The sequence below is a fragment of the Nicotiana tomentosiformis genome, chromosome 10 (assembly GCF_000390325.3).
Source record: "Nicotiana tomentosiformis chromosome 10, ASM39032v3, whole genome shotgun sequence".
Taxonomy (NCBI): Eukaryota; Viridiplantae; Streptophyta; class Magnoliopsida; order Solanales; family Solanaceae; genus Nicotiana; species Nicotiana tomentosiformis.
This window is the reverse complement of record NC_090821.1, coordinates 67538495-67553941: the sequence shown is the minus strand read 5'-3', so window position 1 is coordinate 67553941 and position 15447 is coordinate 67538495. Positions and strand designations below refer to the sequence as shown.

The following is a 15447-nucleotide window of genomic DNA, read 5'->3' as shown; positions in this document are numbered from 1 at the left end:
CCGATATTTTGGGAACCATAGGGTCGTGTTTCTGTTGAATTAATTATTTTAAAATGTAAATTTCATACTCAGTCATGCTCATCCATTGTGAGGATATTTATGGGATCAGGGCTGCCCGCCTGCAGCAGGCTATATCGGCTTTATATATATTATTATTATTATTATGGGATCGGGTTGCACGCCGCAGCATGCCTTATAGGCTTTATTGTTCTGGATCGGGACTGCCCGCCTGCAGCAGGCCATATCGGCTTTATATCACGCTTGGGCTGAAGAAGCCCCTCCGGAGTCCGCACCCCCCACAATGAGCGTAGATGATTTATATACGGGATGGACTTCCCAAGGCAGGGACTTGCCTTATTTATTTATGATTGTGATGAATTTTCTCTGGAGATGGATCTTGTCCGAGTCATTTATATTTGGGGATAAATTTACCCCTGGGCTGGATTGGCCTTGTGCGGTACTAAGTCACTGACTGGAAGTTGATGTGTATATATATATGGGATGGATCTTCCCTGGGATGGATTGGCCATATACAATACTGCGTTTAACTGTTGAACTTGAAAGCATGCCTACATTTATGTACTGTTATTTCTATACTAGACTGTACCTGCTGAGCTCGACACTACTTTCAGCCCAAAGGTTAGTCTTGTTACTTATTGAGTTGGTTGTACTCATACTACACTCTGCACCTCGTGTGCTGCTCCAGGAGCTTCCGGACACGGTGATTGTTAGATCTCGGAGTGTTATGAGTTGGAGACTATCAAGGTAATTGTCCGGCGTCCGCTTTGCTTATTGATTTGGTTTAATTTATGACATAAAGTCTTATGCAATATCACTGCTCAACACATCAATAACATAATAAAATCAGTAATATTTTGCTACCTTATCCGTCAAAGAACATAGATCACTACTATACAAAATAATTCTACTGTGTACTTCCAACAACATACCTAGTGTAAGGGTGACAAGTGGGCCGGTACGGGATCGGGGCCGACCGGCCCGAGATCGCGGACCAAACGGGCCATGACCAGAACGGTCCCTGGCGGGCCAAACGGTCCCAACGGTCAAATTTCAAAAAATAATTTGTCCGTTGGGGAATTTAAAATCTGGCTGTTGGCTGTCACAAAATAGACGTTGGCTATTTACAAAATAGCAATTTAACCCCCCCTCCCCCTCCCCCTCCCCAACTTTGTTTTAACCCCAAACTTTTTATAATTATACTTTTTTCCTATTTTCAACTCTAAATATGTAACGACCCAACCAGTCGTTTTGAGAGTTGTAGCCCCATTCCCCTATTTATGCTTCACAGTTGTTTTGTGACTTGGCGGGGTGATTAGTTTGGGTCCGGTGAGGTTTTAGAAATTAATTGCAACACTTAGTTCCAAGGTTTAAAGTTTAAGCTGAAATAGTGACCGGATGTCGACTTATATGTAAACGACCCCGAAATAGAATTTTGATGATTCCAATAGCTCTATATGGTGAGTTTGGACTTAGGAGCATGTCCGAAAAATTATTTGAAAGTCCGTAGTGCAATTAGGCTTGAAATGGCGAAAGGTAAATTTTTGGAAAGTTTGGCCGATGACTATTTGATATCGGGGTCGAAATCAAGTTCTGAAAATTTTCATAGCTCTGTTATGTCATTTATGACTTGTGTGCAAAAGTTGAGGTCAATCAGACTTAATTTGATAGGTTTCAGCATCGAATGTAGAAATTGGAAATTATTAAGTTCCTTCAGCTTGAATTGGGGTATGATTCGTTGTTTTAGCGTTGTTTTATGTGATTTGAAGGCTCGACTAAGTTCGTATAATGTTTTAGGACTTATTGGTGTATTTGGTTATAGTCCCGAGGGTCTCGGGTGAGTTTCGAAAGGTTGAAAGATCAAATTCGGACTTAGAAGAAAATTGGAAACCTATTGTCATGTGAAGCAATCGCACCTGCGGAAATGGGCTCGCAGGTGCGAGCTCGTAGAAGCGAGCCTGGCAAGCGCAGGTGCGAGCAGGGGGCTGTAAGGCAGTGGTCACAGGTGCGAGGGAATTTCCGCACCTGCGTGATCGCAGATGAGGACGGATGGGCGCAGCAGCGAATTCTCCGCAGAAGCGAAGCGAGCCTCGCAAATGCGAGCCCGCAGAATCGGCTTCTACCTCGCAGAAGCGGAGGCAGTGGAGGCGTTGGCAAACCGCAGAAGCAGTTGGTTTCTCGCACCTGCGAGACCGTAGAAGCGGCTAAATGAGTCGCATGTGTGGAACCCCTAGACAGTATACATTTCGAAGGGGTTTCGAGTTTTGCCATTTTTGGACTTTCAAGCACGATGTTTGGGGCGATTTTCAGAGAGAAATCACGGAAAATCTTGAGGTAAGTCACTTGTGATCATTTCTACTCCATAATATTGAATTATCATCGAATAATCCGACAAGATTACATGTTTTTGAGGTGTAAATCAGGATTTGAACTTAGAGATTTGAAAATAAGATTTTAAGATTTGGAGGTCGAGTTGAGGTCAGATTTTGGTAAATTGGTATGGTTAGACTCGTGGATGAATGGGCTTTCGGATTTTATAACTTTTGTCGGGTTCCGAGATGTGGGCCCCACGGGCAATTTTTGAGCTAAATTTCGGCGTTTTGTAGAAAATTTATATTTTCATATGAATTTATTCCTATAATTTTGTATTGATTGAATATAATTAATTATGACTAGATTCGAGCCGACCGGAGTCGGAAAATCAAGGAAAAGGCATACTACTTGACTGATTGGGCGTGGTTTAAGGTAAGTGACTTGTCTAATCTTGTGTGGGGGAAATTTTCTCTAGGATTGGTATTGATGTGATAATTGTAATGTGTTAAAAATCGTGTACACGAGGTGACGAGTGTGTACACGGGCTAAATGTGAAAGATTATGTATTTAAATTGTGTAGATTAGTGATGCATATTAATTAAATTATTTTATCTTGTTATATTCATCATTATTGATCTATTTTATATTCTTAAACTTGCCTAACATTTTTCCTACTAATTGTTATACCTGTTTAGTTGAAACTTGATTTCTTATATTTTGTGCATTATTTGAAGGTTGAATTTCTTTAATTTAAATATTATTAATATAAATTATTTGATATCTTAAATTTTGGTATTCAGGCAACCTGTTAAAAAATTGTGAAAATTATTTTTGCTAAGTTATTTATTCCCGAATATTTTATGAGATTTTGTACTCATTGTGAGTAAGCCGTGAGCTCCTTATTGTGGAAAGTATTCTTATTGTTGAATTATTTGGCAAGTTGAAATATTTGGGAACTTGAGGTGCAAATTGTGATATATCGTGATATTGATATGCATGCGGTGGTATAAGGTCTGGGTGTTGAAACGCATGCAATGAGATAAGGGTGGCTTGAAACGCGTGGCTAGTAGGGGAACTACTAGAGGCCATGCGGTGTGATAAGGGTGACTAAAACACGGGATGCTATTTCGGAAAAAATTATTTTCTTTAAGATTAAATGTGAAGGCTCCCGCAGTGATATAAGAAAATGAGATATTGTGAATTTATTTATGATTTTGGGACTATGAGGCGGTACCTCGGGAGTGCCCTTGTTGATATTTCTTTATGGCTGCATTTGCCTTTGATTATTGTTGTGATTTTCTTAAAGTTGTAAATTTCTGTTTTCTTTCCACGAGGTATTATTTGCCCTTATTCTGTGTAATTTAATGGTGACATACTACTTACTTGATTCATTTTCATTATCATTTATTGTTATTATATTGTTAAACATTTCACCATGTCTTTTATTATTTTCAGTAGGGCCTGACCTGACCTCGTCACTACTCTACCGATGTTAGGCTTGACACTTACTAGGTACCGTTGTGGTGTATTCATACTACACTTTTGCACATCTTTTTGTGCAGATCCAAGTACTTTCTACCAGCCCAGATATCAGTAAACTACCTATTTACGGAGACTTCGAGGTATATCTGCCAGCGTCTACAGACTCCGAAGTCCCCTTCTATATGTATTATGTTGCTTTCTTATTTTCTTTAGACTCTGATATATAGAGACATTTAGGATAAATTCTTAGAAACTTGTGACTTATTTCTACCGGGGCTTGGGAGTTGTAATTATGTGAATTTGTAGATTTATTTATTTCAGATTTCTATTGTTATTCCGCATTGATATGCTTACCTAGTCTTAGAGACTAGGTGCCATCACGACATCCTACGGAAGGAATTTGGGGTCGTGACAAATTGGTATCAGAGCTCTAGGTTCATAGGTGTTATGAGTCACAAGCAGGTTTAGTAGAGTCTCGCGGATCGGTACGGAGACGTCTGTACTTATCTTCGGGAGGCTATGGAACTGTTACGAAAATTATTCACTTCTTTGATTCCTTATCGTGCGCATTTGTTGACTTCGAAATTTCAAACCATTGTATTTCTATTCTCTCACGGATGGTGAAGACACGCACAACTAGATCCGATGATCAGACACCCACGCCCCCCTGTTGGAGTCGCAAGAGGCCGGGGCCGGGGCGAAGCGGAGACCGAGCCAGAGGTCGAGGAAGACCACGTGGTGCAGACAGAGAACCTGCACAAGCTGCTGCAGCAGAGCCACCAGCAGTTCCAATTGGAGAACATGCACCTGATATGCTTGTTATTACCCTTGCACTTCACGAGACTCCTGCCCAGTTTTTTAGCATGTTTGGCACTCTAGCTCAGGCAGGGCTAATTCCACTTGCTCCTGCCACATCTCTGGCCGCGGGAGGAGCACATACTCCCACCGTCCGTACCCTAGAGCCACAGGCCCAAGTTGACCATGCTCTAGAGACTATACTAGTGCAGCCAGTTGTCCCAGTTCGGTCCGAGGCTAGGGCAGCTATTTCAGAGGGGAAGAAACTCAAGCTCGAGAGGCACAAGAAGTACCACCCTCCCACTTTCAGCGGTTTAGCTTCAGAGGATGCTCAGGGTTTTCTTGAAGAATGTCATTGTATCCTCCTTACTATGGGTATTATGAATTCCAGTGGGGTTACATTCACGACATTCCATCTTAGAGGAGCGGCCTACCAGTAGTGGCGGGCATATGAGTAGGATAGTCCGGCTAAGGCAACGTCACTCACCTGGACTCAATTTTCAGATATGTTCTTGAGGGAGTATGTTCCTCAGAATCTTAGAGATGCATGGCGCGCAGAGTTTGAGCAGTTGCGCCAAGGTTCTATGACCGTGTTAGAGTATGCGGTCTGATTTAGTGATTTGGCTAGGCATGCACCAACCTTAGTTGCTACAGTTCGAGAGCGGGTTCGCCGATTTATTTAGGGTCTTCACCGTAGTATCAGATTCAGTATGGCCCGAGATCAAGAGATTGACATCGCATACCAACAAGTGGTGTCAATTGCTAGGAGATTAGAAGGTATGCGGATCCGGGAGAGGGAAGCTAAGAGACCCCAAGATTTTGGCACATATAATAATTCTCCTGCCCTAGCTGCAGCCCATCGTGGTAGAGGTTATGTGGCTCGTCCTATTCATTCAGCACTTCCAGATTCCAGTGGTATTCCGCCTACTTCTTGACCTCAGGTTCCATATTATGCACCACCAATGTCTATTGTACCTCCTGTACGGGATGCCTTCAGCGGGCAATCTAGTCGATTAGGCCCGAGCCAGTCCCGGCAGCCACGTTCTCAGGGGGCTTGTTTTGAGTATGGTGACACTCGTCATATAATAAGGGATTGCCCTAGACTTAGGAGGGGTGTACCTCCACATATTTCTCAGGCCCCACCTATTCCACAGGGCCCTCAGGATTCTTAGGCCATGATCACTGCACCAGTTGCTACTCCACCTGTACAACTAGCTAGAGGTGGAGGTCGGACAAGTAGAGGTCGCCCTAGAGGGGGAGGCCAGGCCAGATATTATGCCCTTCCTGCTAGGACGGAGGAAGTTGCATCTGATTCTTTTATCACAGGTATTATTCCGGTCTGTCATAGAGATGCATCAGTCTTATTTGATCCAGGCTCCATTTATTCTTATGTGTCATCTTATTTTGCCTCGTATTTGGGCGTATCCCGTGATTCTTTAAGTTCTTTTGTTTATGTATCTACACTCATAGGTGAATATATTATTGTTGACCGCGTGTATCGGTCGTGTTTAATTGTTATCAGTGATTTTGAGACCAGAGCTGATTTATTATTGCTCAGTATGGTGGATTTCGATATTATTTTGGGAATGGATTGGTTGTCGTCCTATCACGCTATTCTTGATTGTTACGCCAAGACGGTGACGTTGGCTATGCCAGATCTACCGCGGCTAGAGTGGAGAGGAACCTTGGATCATGTTCGTAGCAGGGTTGTTTCATTTCTTAAAGCTCAGTAAATGGTTGAGAAGGGGTGTGATGCGTATCTGGCCTATGTGAGAGATATTAGTGTTGATACTCCTACCGTGGAGTCAGTTCCTGTAGTAATGGATTTTCCTGATGTATTTCCAGCGGATCTTCCGGGTATGCCACCCGACAGGGATATTGACTTTGGCATTGATTTGTTACCGGGCACTGAGCCAATTTCTATTCCACCATATCGTATGGCCCCAACAGAATTGAAGGAATTAAAGGAGCAGTTACAAGAGCTGCTTGATAAGGGTTTTGTTCGGCCCAGTGTATCTTATTTGTGAAGAAGGATAACTCTATGCGGATGTGTATTAATTACCTCCAGCTGAACAAGGTTACAGTGAAGAACAAGTATCCATTGCCACGGATTAATGACCTATTTGATCAGCTTCAGGGTGCCAGAGTGTTCTCTAAGATCGACTTGCGTTCAAGCTATCATCAGTTGAAGATTCGGGAGCCAGATATCCCAAAGACTGCTTTCAGGACTCTGTATAATCATTATGAGTTCCTTGTAATGTCATTTGGGCTAACAAACGCCCCATCAACATTTATGCACTTAATGAATGGTGTATTTCAACCCTATCTTGATTCTTTCGTCATTGTGTTTATTTGCGACATTCTGGTGTATTCCGGAGTCGGGAAGATCATGAGCAATACTTGAGGACTGTGCTTTAGACCTTGAGAGAAAAGAAGTTATATGCAAAATTTTCAAAGTGTGAATTCTGGCTTGATTAAGTGGGATTTTTGGGTTATATAGTCTCGTGCGACGGGATTAAGGTAGATCCGAAGAAGATTGAAGCAGTGCAGAGTTGGTCCAGACCGTCCTCAGCTACGGAGATCCGGAGTTTCCTTGGCTTGGCAGGGTATTATCGCCGAATTGTAGAGGGTTTCTCTTCAATTGCTGCACCCATGACCAAATTGACCCAAAAGGGTGCTCCGTTCAGGTGGACCGAGGAATGTGAGAAGAGCTTTCAAAAGCTCAAGACATTTTTGACTACAGCCCCAGTATTGGTATTGCCTACAGATTCAAGGTCTTATATTGTGTATTGTGATGCGTCGCGCATTGGTCTCGGTGCAGTGTTGATGCAAGACGGTAGGGTGATTGCCTATGCGTCCAGACAATTAAAGGTACATGAGAAGAATTATCCGATCCACGACCTTGAGTTAGCAGTTATTTTTCATGCCTTGAAGATTTGGCAGCATTATTTGTACGGTGTCCATTGTGAGGTCTACACCGATCACCGGAGTGTACAACATCTGTTTAAACAGAAGGATCTTAATTTGCGGCAGCGGAGGTGATTGGAGTTGCTTAAGCATTATGATATCACCATTCTCTATCATCCCGGAAAGGCCAATGTGGTGGCCGATGCCTTGAGTCGTAAGGCAGAGAGTTTGGGCAGCTTAGCATACTTAACAGTAGTAGAGAGGCCTTTAGCCTTGAATGTTCAGGCCTTGGCCAACCAGTTTGTTAAATTGGATGTTTTCGAGCCGGGCCGAGTTTTGGCTTGTGTGGTTTCTCAATCTTCTCTGTATGATCGTATCAGGGAGCGTCAATATGATGACCCCCATCTGCTTGTCCTTAAGGACACAGTTCAGCACGGTGACGCCAAGGAAGTCACTATTGGAGATGACGGTGTATTACGGATGCAGGGCACGCTATGTGTGCCTAATGTAGATGGTTTGCGTGAGTTGATTCTCCAAGAGGCTCACAATTCGCAGGTACTCCATTCATCCAGGTACAATATGTAGCTCGATGCCTAAATTGTCAGCAGGTGAAATATGAGCATCAACGACCGGGTGGATTGCTTCAGAAGTTAGAGATTCCATAGTGGAAATGGAAACAGATCACTATGGATTTCGTTGTTGGGCTCCCATGGACTCAAAGGAAATTCGATGCAGTTTGGGTGATTGTGGATAGGCTGACCAAGTCAGCTCATTTCATTCTTGCGGTTACTATTTACTCTTCGGAGCTGCTGGGTCAGGTTTACATTCGCGAGTTTGTTAGGCTTCATGGTGTACCGGTATCTATCATCTCTGCCCGAGGTATGCAGTTTACATCACAGTTCCAGAGAGTCGTACAACGAGAGTTGGGTACTCGGGTAGAGTTGAGTACATCATTTAACTCTCAGACGGAAGGACAGTCCGAGCGCACTATTCAGATACTGGAGGATATGCTTCGTGCTTATGTGATAGATTTTGGGGATGCTTGGGATCAGCTCTTGCCACATGCGGAGTTTGCTTACAACAATAGTTATCAGTCGAGCATTCAGATGGCGCCGTTTGAGGCCTTATATGGTAGGCGGTGCCGGTCTCCAGTGGGTTGGTTCGAGCCAGGTGAAACCAGGCTATTGGGTACGGACTTGGTTCAAGATGCTCTGAAAAAGGTTAAATTGATTCAGGATCGACTTTGTACAGCCCAATCTAGACAAAAGAGTTATGCGGATCGGAAGGTTCGTGATGTTGCATTCATGGTTGGTGAGCGGGTCTTGCTCCGGATTTCGCCCATGAAGGGTGTTATAAGATTCGGGAAGAAGGGCAAGTTGAGCCCTAGGTATATTGAACCTAGGTTCTTGAAAGAATTGGAGAGGTGGCTTATAGACTCGCACTACCACCTAATCTCACTGCAGGTCATCCAGTGTTCCATGTTTCCATGCTCCAAAAGTATCACGGCGATCCATCTCATGTGTTAGACTTTAGCTCAGTCCAGTTGGACAAGGATCTATCTTATGTCAAGGAACCAATGGCCATTTTGGACAGACAGGTTAGAAAGTTGAGATCGAAGAGCATCGCCTCAGTAAAAGTACAGTGGATGGGTCATCCGGTTGAGGAGGTGACTTGGTAGACCGATCATGATATGCGTAGCTTCTATCCTCATCTTGTCACCATTCCAGGTATAATTCTAAACCCTTTCGAGGACGAACGTTTGTTTAAGGGGGGAGGATGTAACAACCCGGCTAGTCGTTTTGAGAGTTGTAGCTCCATTCCTCAATTTACTACTCAATTTATGCTTCACATTTGTTATGTGACTTGCCGGGGGTGATTAGTTTGGGTCCGGCAAGGTTTTAGGAATGAATTGGAACACTTAGTTCCAAGGTTTAAGGTTTAAGTTGAAATAGTGACCGGATGTCGACTTATATGTAAACGACCCCGGAATGAAATTTTGATGATTCCAATAGCTATATATGGTGATTTTTGACTTGGGAACGTGTCTAAAATATTAGTTGGAAGTCCGTAGTGGAATTAGGCTTGAAATGACGAAAATTAAATTTTTAGGTTGTTTGACCGGGGAGTTGACTTTTTGATATCGAGGTCGAAATCCAGTTCTGAAAATTTTCATAACTCTGTTATGTCATTTATGACTTGTGTGCAAAAATTGAGGTCAATCGGACTTGATTTGATAGGTTTCGACATCGAATGTAGAAATTAAAATTCTTAAGTTCCTTAAACTTGAATTGGGGTATGATTCGTGATTTTAGCGTTGTTTTATGTGATTTGAAGGCTCGACTAAGTTTGTATGATGTTTTAGGACTTGTTGGTGTATTTGGTTGAAGTCCCGAGGGTCTCGGGTGAGTTTCGGATGGTTAACGAATCAAATTCGGACTTAGAGGAAAATTGGAAACCTGCTGTCATCTGATGCAATCGCACCTGCGGAAATGGGCTCGCAGGTGCGAGCTCGCAGAAGCGAGCAGGGGGCTGTGAGGCAGTGATCGCAGGTGCGAGGGAATTTTCGCACCTGTGTGATCGCAGATGCGGACGGATGGGCGCATAAGCGAATTCTCCGTAAAAACGGAGCGAGCCTCGCAAATGCGAGCTCACAGAAGCGGCTTCTAGTTCGCAGAAGCGGAGGCAGTTGAGGCATTGGCATTGCCAACCGCAGAAGCGGTTGGTTTCTCGCACCTGCGAGATTTCGATTGACTTTTCCAAAAAGAAAAGTTAAAAATTTGAAGAAAAAAATAAATAAAGCTGCCAGGATCACTACTAGGCATATTATTGAAGCAAACGAATAACCAGGTTGTATTATCACTTTTAGCATGTGCCACAAACTATTTACATCTGGTAGCGAAAAAAATATATAAAATTTATATATTTTTTGTATATTAACATACAAAATGTATATATATATATATATATATATATATATATATATATATATATATATATTATTTATACAAATTTTATACATTTTTCGGCTATTATTTTTACAGCGGCTATACGGTGTCATTTTCTCATTGAAAATTGGCACAAAAGGGGAGATTTTCAAGGTCAACATTTTAGAAGATATTATCTAAAAATGAGGAATTAAAGTGATAATTTGCGTTATCCAATAAAAGGAGAGGAAACATGTTGCTTCAGAGCAGAAGATTTGCTTCATGAATCAGAGTTCGGTAACACCATTAGTTTTTGAACACATTGTGTCAGTGAGACTAAAGGTACTCCACTTTAGCATACTTAAGGGACTAAATATGCTCAGGCTATATTTGAGGGACCAAAATAGACCTACCCTCAAAGATAAGAGACAATATTGGTCAAAAACTCCAACTCCTCTCTATTTTAAAATTGAGAACATGTGGCTACAATAAGAAGGATTTCTAGACAAGCTGAAAAACTGGTGGCAGAGTTACACTTTCACAGGTAGTGCAGACTTCATTCTCCTACAAAAGTTGAAAAGCTTGAAGAAGAACATCACTACTTGGAACAAGAAAGAGTTTGAGAAGATAGAAACCATAAAAACCAAGGCACCAGATGAACTCATGGCATTTGAGCAGGCGACAAAAAGAAGGCAGCACTGACTTTATCTGAATCCACCCAAATGTTAGAGTCTGAGAAATGAAATACAACAGATAGCCAAAGACGAGGCGGCAAAAAGAAGTCAGCTGCCAATTTTGAAGGTATAACATCCATCACAGATGAGGAGAGTGATCTGGAAGCTCCATTTGCTGAAAACGAGGTGTTAGCAACTATACAGTCAAGTGCTCCGGACAAAGCATCTGGACCTGATGGATATACAATGGCCTTCTACCGGCAGTCATGGGAGTTCATCAAGTATGACATCCTTGCAACTATGAGTCATTACCATCAGCAATGTTGGATGGTTAGATCATGCAATGCTTCCTTCATTGCATTGATACCCAATTAGCCACATTTGCAGTGTATACAAGATCACATCTAAGGTATTGGCAGAAAGATTGAAGAAAGTTGTGAAAAAATTGGTCTCAAATCAACAGAATGCCTTCATTAAGGGAAGGCGGATTACAGATGTTTCACTGATAGCAAATGAGGTTCTTGACTGGCAACTGAACCAAGGGGGAACATGCATCTTATGCAAGCTGGACAAAGAGAAAGCTTTTGACCAACTAAATTGGTCTTTATCTTATCTCCATTCTTAGGCAAATGGGATTTGGAGAAAGGTGGATCAAATGGACTAAATTTAATATGTCCACTGTGAAATACTCTATCTTGATTAATAGAAGTCCAGTTGGTTTCTTCTCTCCACAAAGGGGCTTGAGGCAGGGAGACCCCTTATCTCCAATCTTATCCATCCTAGCAATGGAAGGATTAAGTAGAATATTGGACAAAGCTAAGCAGATGCAGTGGATTAGTGGCTTTGATGTGGGGAGAAGCAATTCAGTAAACCTCTCACATTTGCTCTATGCAGATGACACTTTGATTTTTTTGTGGGGCAGACAGAGATCAGGTGCACTATTTAAACCTAACTCTACTTATTTTTTAAGCTCTTTCACGTTTGCATATCAACATGCTCAAGAGTGTGATTTACCCCGTAAATGAGGTACATAACCTAGAGGAATTGGCAGGAATACTCGGTTGTTGCATAGGGACTTTCCCAACTACCTATATGGGGCTTCCTAAATCAGAAGCTATATGGGATGGGGTAACTGAAAAGTTAGAAAATATGCTAACATCATGGCAGTTACAGTATATATCAATGGGTGGAAGATTGACCCAGATTAATAGTGTCCTTGATAGCATCCCCACTTACCATATGTCACTATATCCGATGAGTAGTAGGGTCCTGAAACAACTTGACAATATCAGAAGGAAGTTTTTGTGGGAAGGAAAAACAAGGATCATAATTTCATCTGGTCCAAGTGGTCTAAGGTTCAATTACCAAAGCACCAAGGCGGATAGGCATAAAAAACTAGTCCTTCATAACAAATGCTTGTTAATGAAATGGCTATGGAGGTACACACAGGATGAGCAATGTCTTTGGAAGGAAATTGTCAACGCCAAACATGGAGTCCTGAATCATTGGTGCACTAAATTATCAAGAGCACCAAATGGAGTTGGAGTCTCGAAGAACATTTGTAAGCTATGGGAAGAATTCTCAATGAACAAACACTTTGTAGTAGGGAATGGTTAACATATCAAGTTTTGAAAGGACAAGTGGTTAGGAAGCACTGCTTTGATGAAATGACTACCCTGCAATATTTCAGATAGCCAAAGATCCAGATTCAACAATCTTGCAATGTAGGGAGGGCGACACCTGGAACATACTATGCAGAAAGAACTTGCAAGACTGGGAATTTGAAGAGCTAGTCAGACTACTAGCCACACTGAATAGCTACTCCAGTAACAACCTAGTACCAGACCAGTTCAAATGGGGGAATGCACATGCGGGAAGGTACTCCGTGAAAGCAGCCTACAAGTTATCAGAAGCTCAAAATGCAATCACCGACCACTGGCCTTGGAAGCTAATATGGAAAGTTAAACGGCAACATAAAGTCGCGTGTTTCAACTGGACTGCTCTACATGGATCATGTCTAACACGGGACAATTTAGTTAGAAGAAATTTTCAGATTGTCAATAGATGTTACATGTGCCAGAGGGAGGCAGAATCACATAGCTATCTCTTCCTACACTGCCCAGTTGCAGCAGATCTCTGGAATGTTTATTTCTCTATTTGAACTCAGATGGGCCATGCCACATAACATCAAGGAGGCTTTTGAGAGTTAGAGCTTTTGGAAAGTTGACAGCACAAGAAAGTCTGGAAGATGGTTCTTGCTGGTATCTTTTGGAGTATTTGGAAGGAAAAGAATAGCAGATGTTTTGAAGGACTATCAACTGCTTTCCAATCTCTCAAAGCTAATTGTATTAACTTTTTTATTCACTTGGGTTTATTTATCCCCCATAAATTCCCCCGATAGTTATTTGAATTTTGTTAGCTCCTTAGTAATAGCCTGAACATCTGTATTAGAACTGACATTATTTCTTTTTGCTATAACTCTTTTGTAACTATTATGCATCTTCTTGATGCCAGCAATGAAATTAATTACTTCATCAAAAAAAGGAAACTAAAATGCCACAAGAGAAACTCAAAAGAAAAATAAAAACAAATAACACAAAAGTAAAAGACAAAATAAAAGAAACCAAAATTGAAAGGAAAAAACCGAATAAAACAGAAAGAGGAAGAAGAACCCACCGGAGAGAAAAAAGAGCAACAGAGATGTGCGGAAGAAGAAACCCAAGAGAAGAGAGAGAGTGAGAAAAGAAATGAGAACCAAAATTTACTTACATAATACAAAGCCAAATTTCCAAGTGGGTCTGTGGAACAGAATGGAGAACCAGAAGTGGTTTCGAACTCGCCCTCACTTTTGATTTAATTACATAAATGTCATTCGCCGTACCTCAGTACCTTCACTAATCATATAGTTAAATGTTTCTCGATGACTTCACCAAAGTTTCTTTGAATTATTTGATGCAAGAAAATATGAAGCACCAGATAAATTCAAGAAATTTTTACACGACGATTTCTAATGGCTTTCAATCGTCGATGTCTAGTTTCGGTCTGATGGTGGAAAAAAAAATATAAGTACTTATTTACATGTACAAGGTATGCATTTGGACACTAACGAGAGTACTCATCTACTAAAATGGACAATGGCAACGGAAATAGAATGTTGAAGCTCATCACCCCTTCTATACCCTTCGTCTCATCGGAAGATAGTCCCTAGAGAGAGAGAGAGAGAGACAGAGGGGTTTGCATTCGACGACAAAGAAATCTCACCCGCGTTTAGCGCCACAACAGTCTGACATGCTGCTTTAATATATACCGTAGGTTATTAAGCAAAATCATATATAGTTCATAATATATGACATTTTACATAATTTAAAAGAATAAAGATAAAAGTTAAGTTTGTACTGAAGATCTTCTGGTGTCTTTGCAGTCATGGTAGAAAGGGAATTCATATCATATAGCAATTGGATGGCATAATATCAAACCAATTAGGGTCTCATTCTATGATAAAGTTGAATCATAATTGTCCTTCATTATCTACACTATACTGATAGTGATACCATAAAAATTCTACAGCAAAACAAAATTCAACTGTTGCATTTGTTGTGAATGAATGATGTTCCCGCAATCGTAACCTGAATCTTAAACTGCCAATCAGACTAATAGTTAAAGAAACACATCAAGCATATCAAAATTCCTAAATGGTAGTACAACAAATATTCCCAACTTGTCTCAAGGGAATATAGTACTTCAAACAGGGGTAAGGCTCTAATTTGGACAAGTCTAATTATTGAGCAGGTTATTAGAAAAATTACAAGCTGAACGAAAAAGGAAAGTCTAGTTCAAGTTTGGTAAACAGAAAAGGAACAAAGAAATAGTTTACCATTTAGACATAAAACAAAACTAAAAATTACTAACTAAACCTATTCCAACTGCTAAAAGTACTCGGTCTATATCATTTTCATAACCTAGTTACCGGAGAAAAGGAGGATTTTTTTAGTGATGGACCCTGCTACTAATGATGATGCCTTATAAAGGCGATGGAGGAGTACATCCATATGTCCAAGAATGAAGTGGGTAGGTTGCTATATTGCGCGGACTCTACAAAATGTTGTAAGATTCTACCCGTGTCCGATTCTCCAAAAATATACTACTTTTGGAGGATCAAACACGCATCCGGAGACATTTTCGGAGAGTCCGAGCAATACAGGTAGGTTGCCCTGGATTTAGGACAGTACAGTAGTCACTTATGAGACTATTCAATTTTCAGTTATCAGCGGGTGTACTCAAGTAGATTAACAATAGTGGGTATTTATTTTTGCATTGTAATTTAAGCTCTTATC

General features: G+C 41.3%; 1 protein-coding gene across 1 annotated transcript; it reads left to right on the top strand.

Annotated features, from left to right (window-relative positions):
* The first annotated feature begins 5318 nt into the window (after positions 1 to 5318).
* Positions 5319 to 13274, top strand: LOC138900339 (uncharacterized). Its single transcript, XM_070187067.1, has 6 exons — positions 5319 to 5523; positions 11193 to 11394; positions 11501 to 11641; positions 11739 to 11979; positions 12116 to 12712; positions 12804 to 13274. The coding sequence occupies exons 1-6, from the start codon at positions 5319 to 5321 to the stop codon at positions 13272 to 13274; spliced, it is 1857 nt and encodes a 618-aa protein (XP_070043168.1).
* The last annotated feature ends 2173 nt before the right edge of the window (positions 13275 to 15447 follow it).

Coding starts and splice junctions, on each gene's coding strand:
- LOC138900339 (XM_070187067.1), top strand. CDS start 5,319: ATGGCCCGAGATCAAGAGATTGACATCGCATACCAACAAGTGGTGTCA. Junction 11,395..11,500: donor CAGTCATGGGAGTTCATCAA/GTATGACATCCT, acceptor CCACATTTGCAG/TGTATACAAGATCACATCTA. Junction 12,713..12,803: donor TCTCAATGAACAAACACTTT/GTAGTAGGGAAT, acceptor GCAATATTTCAG/ATAGCCAAAGATCCAGATTC.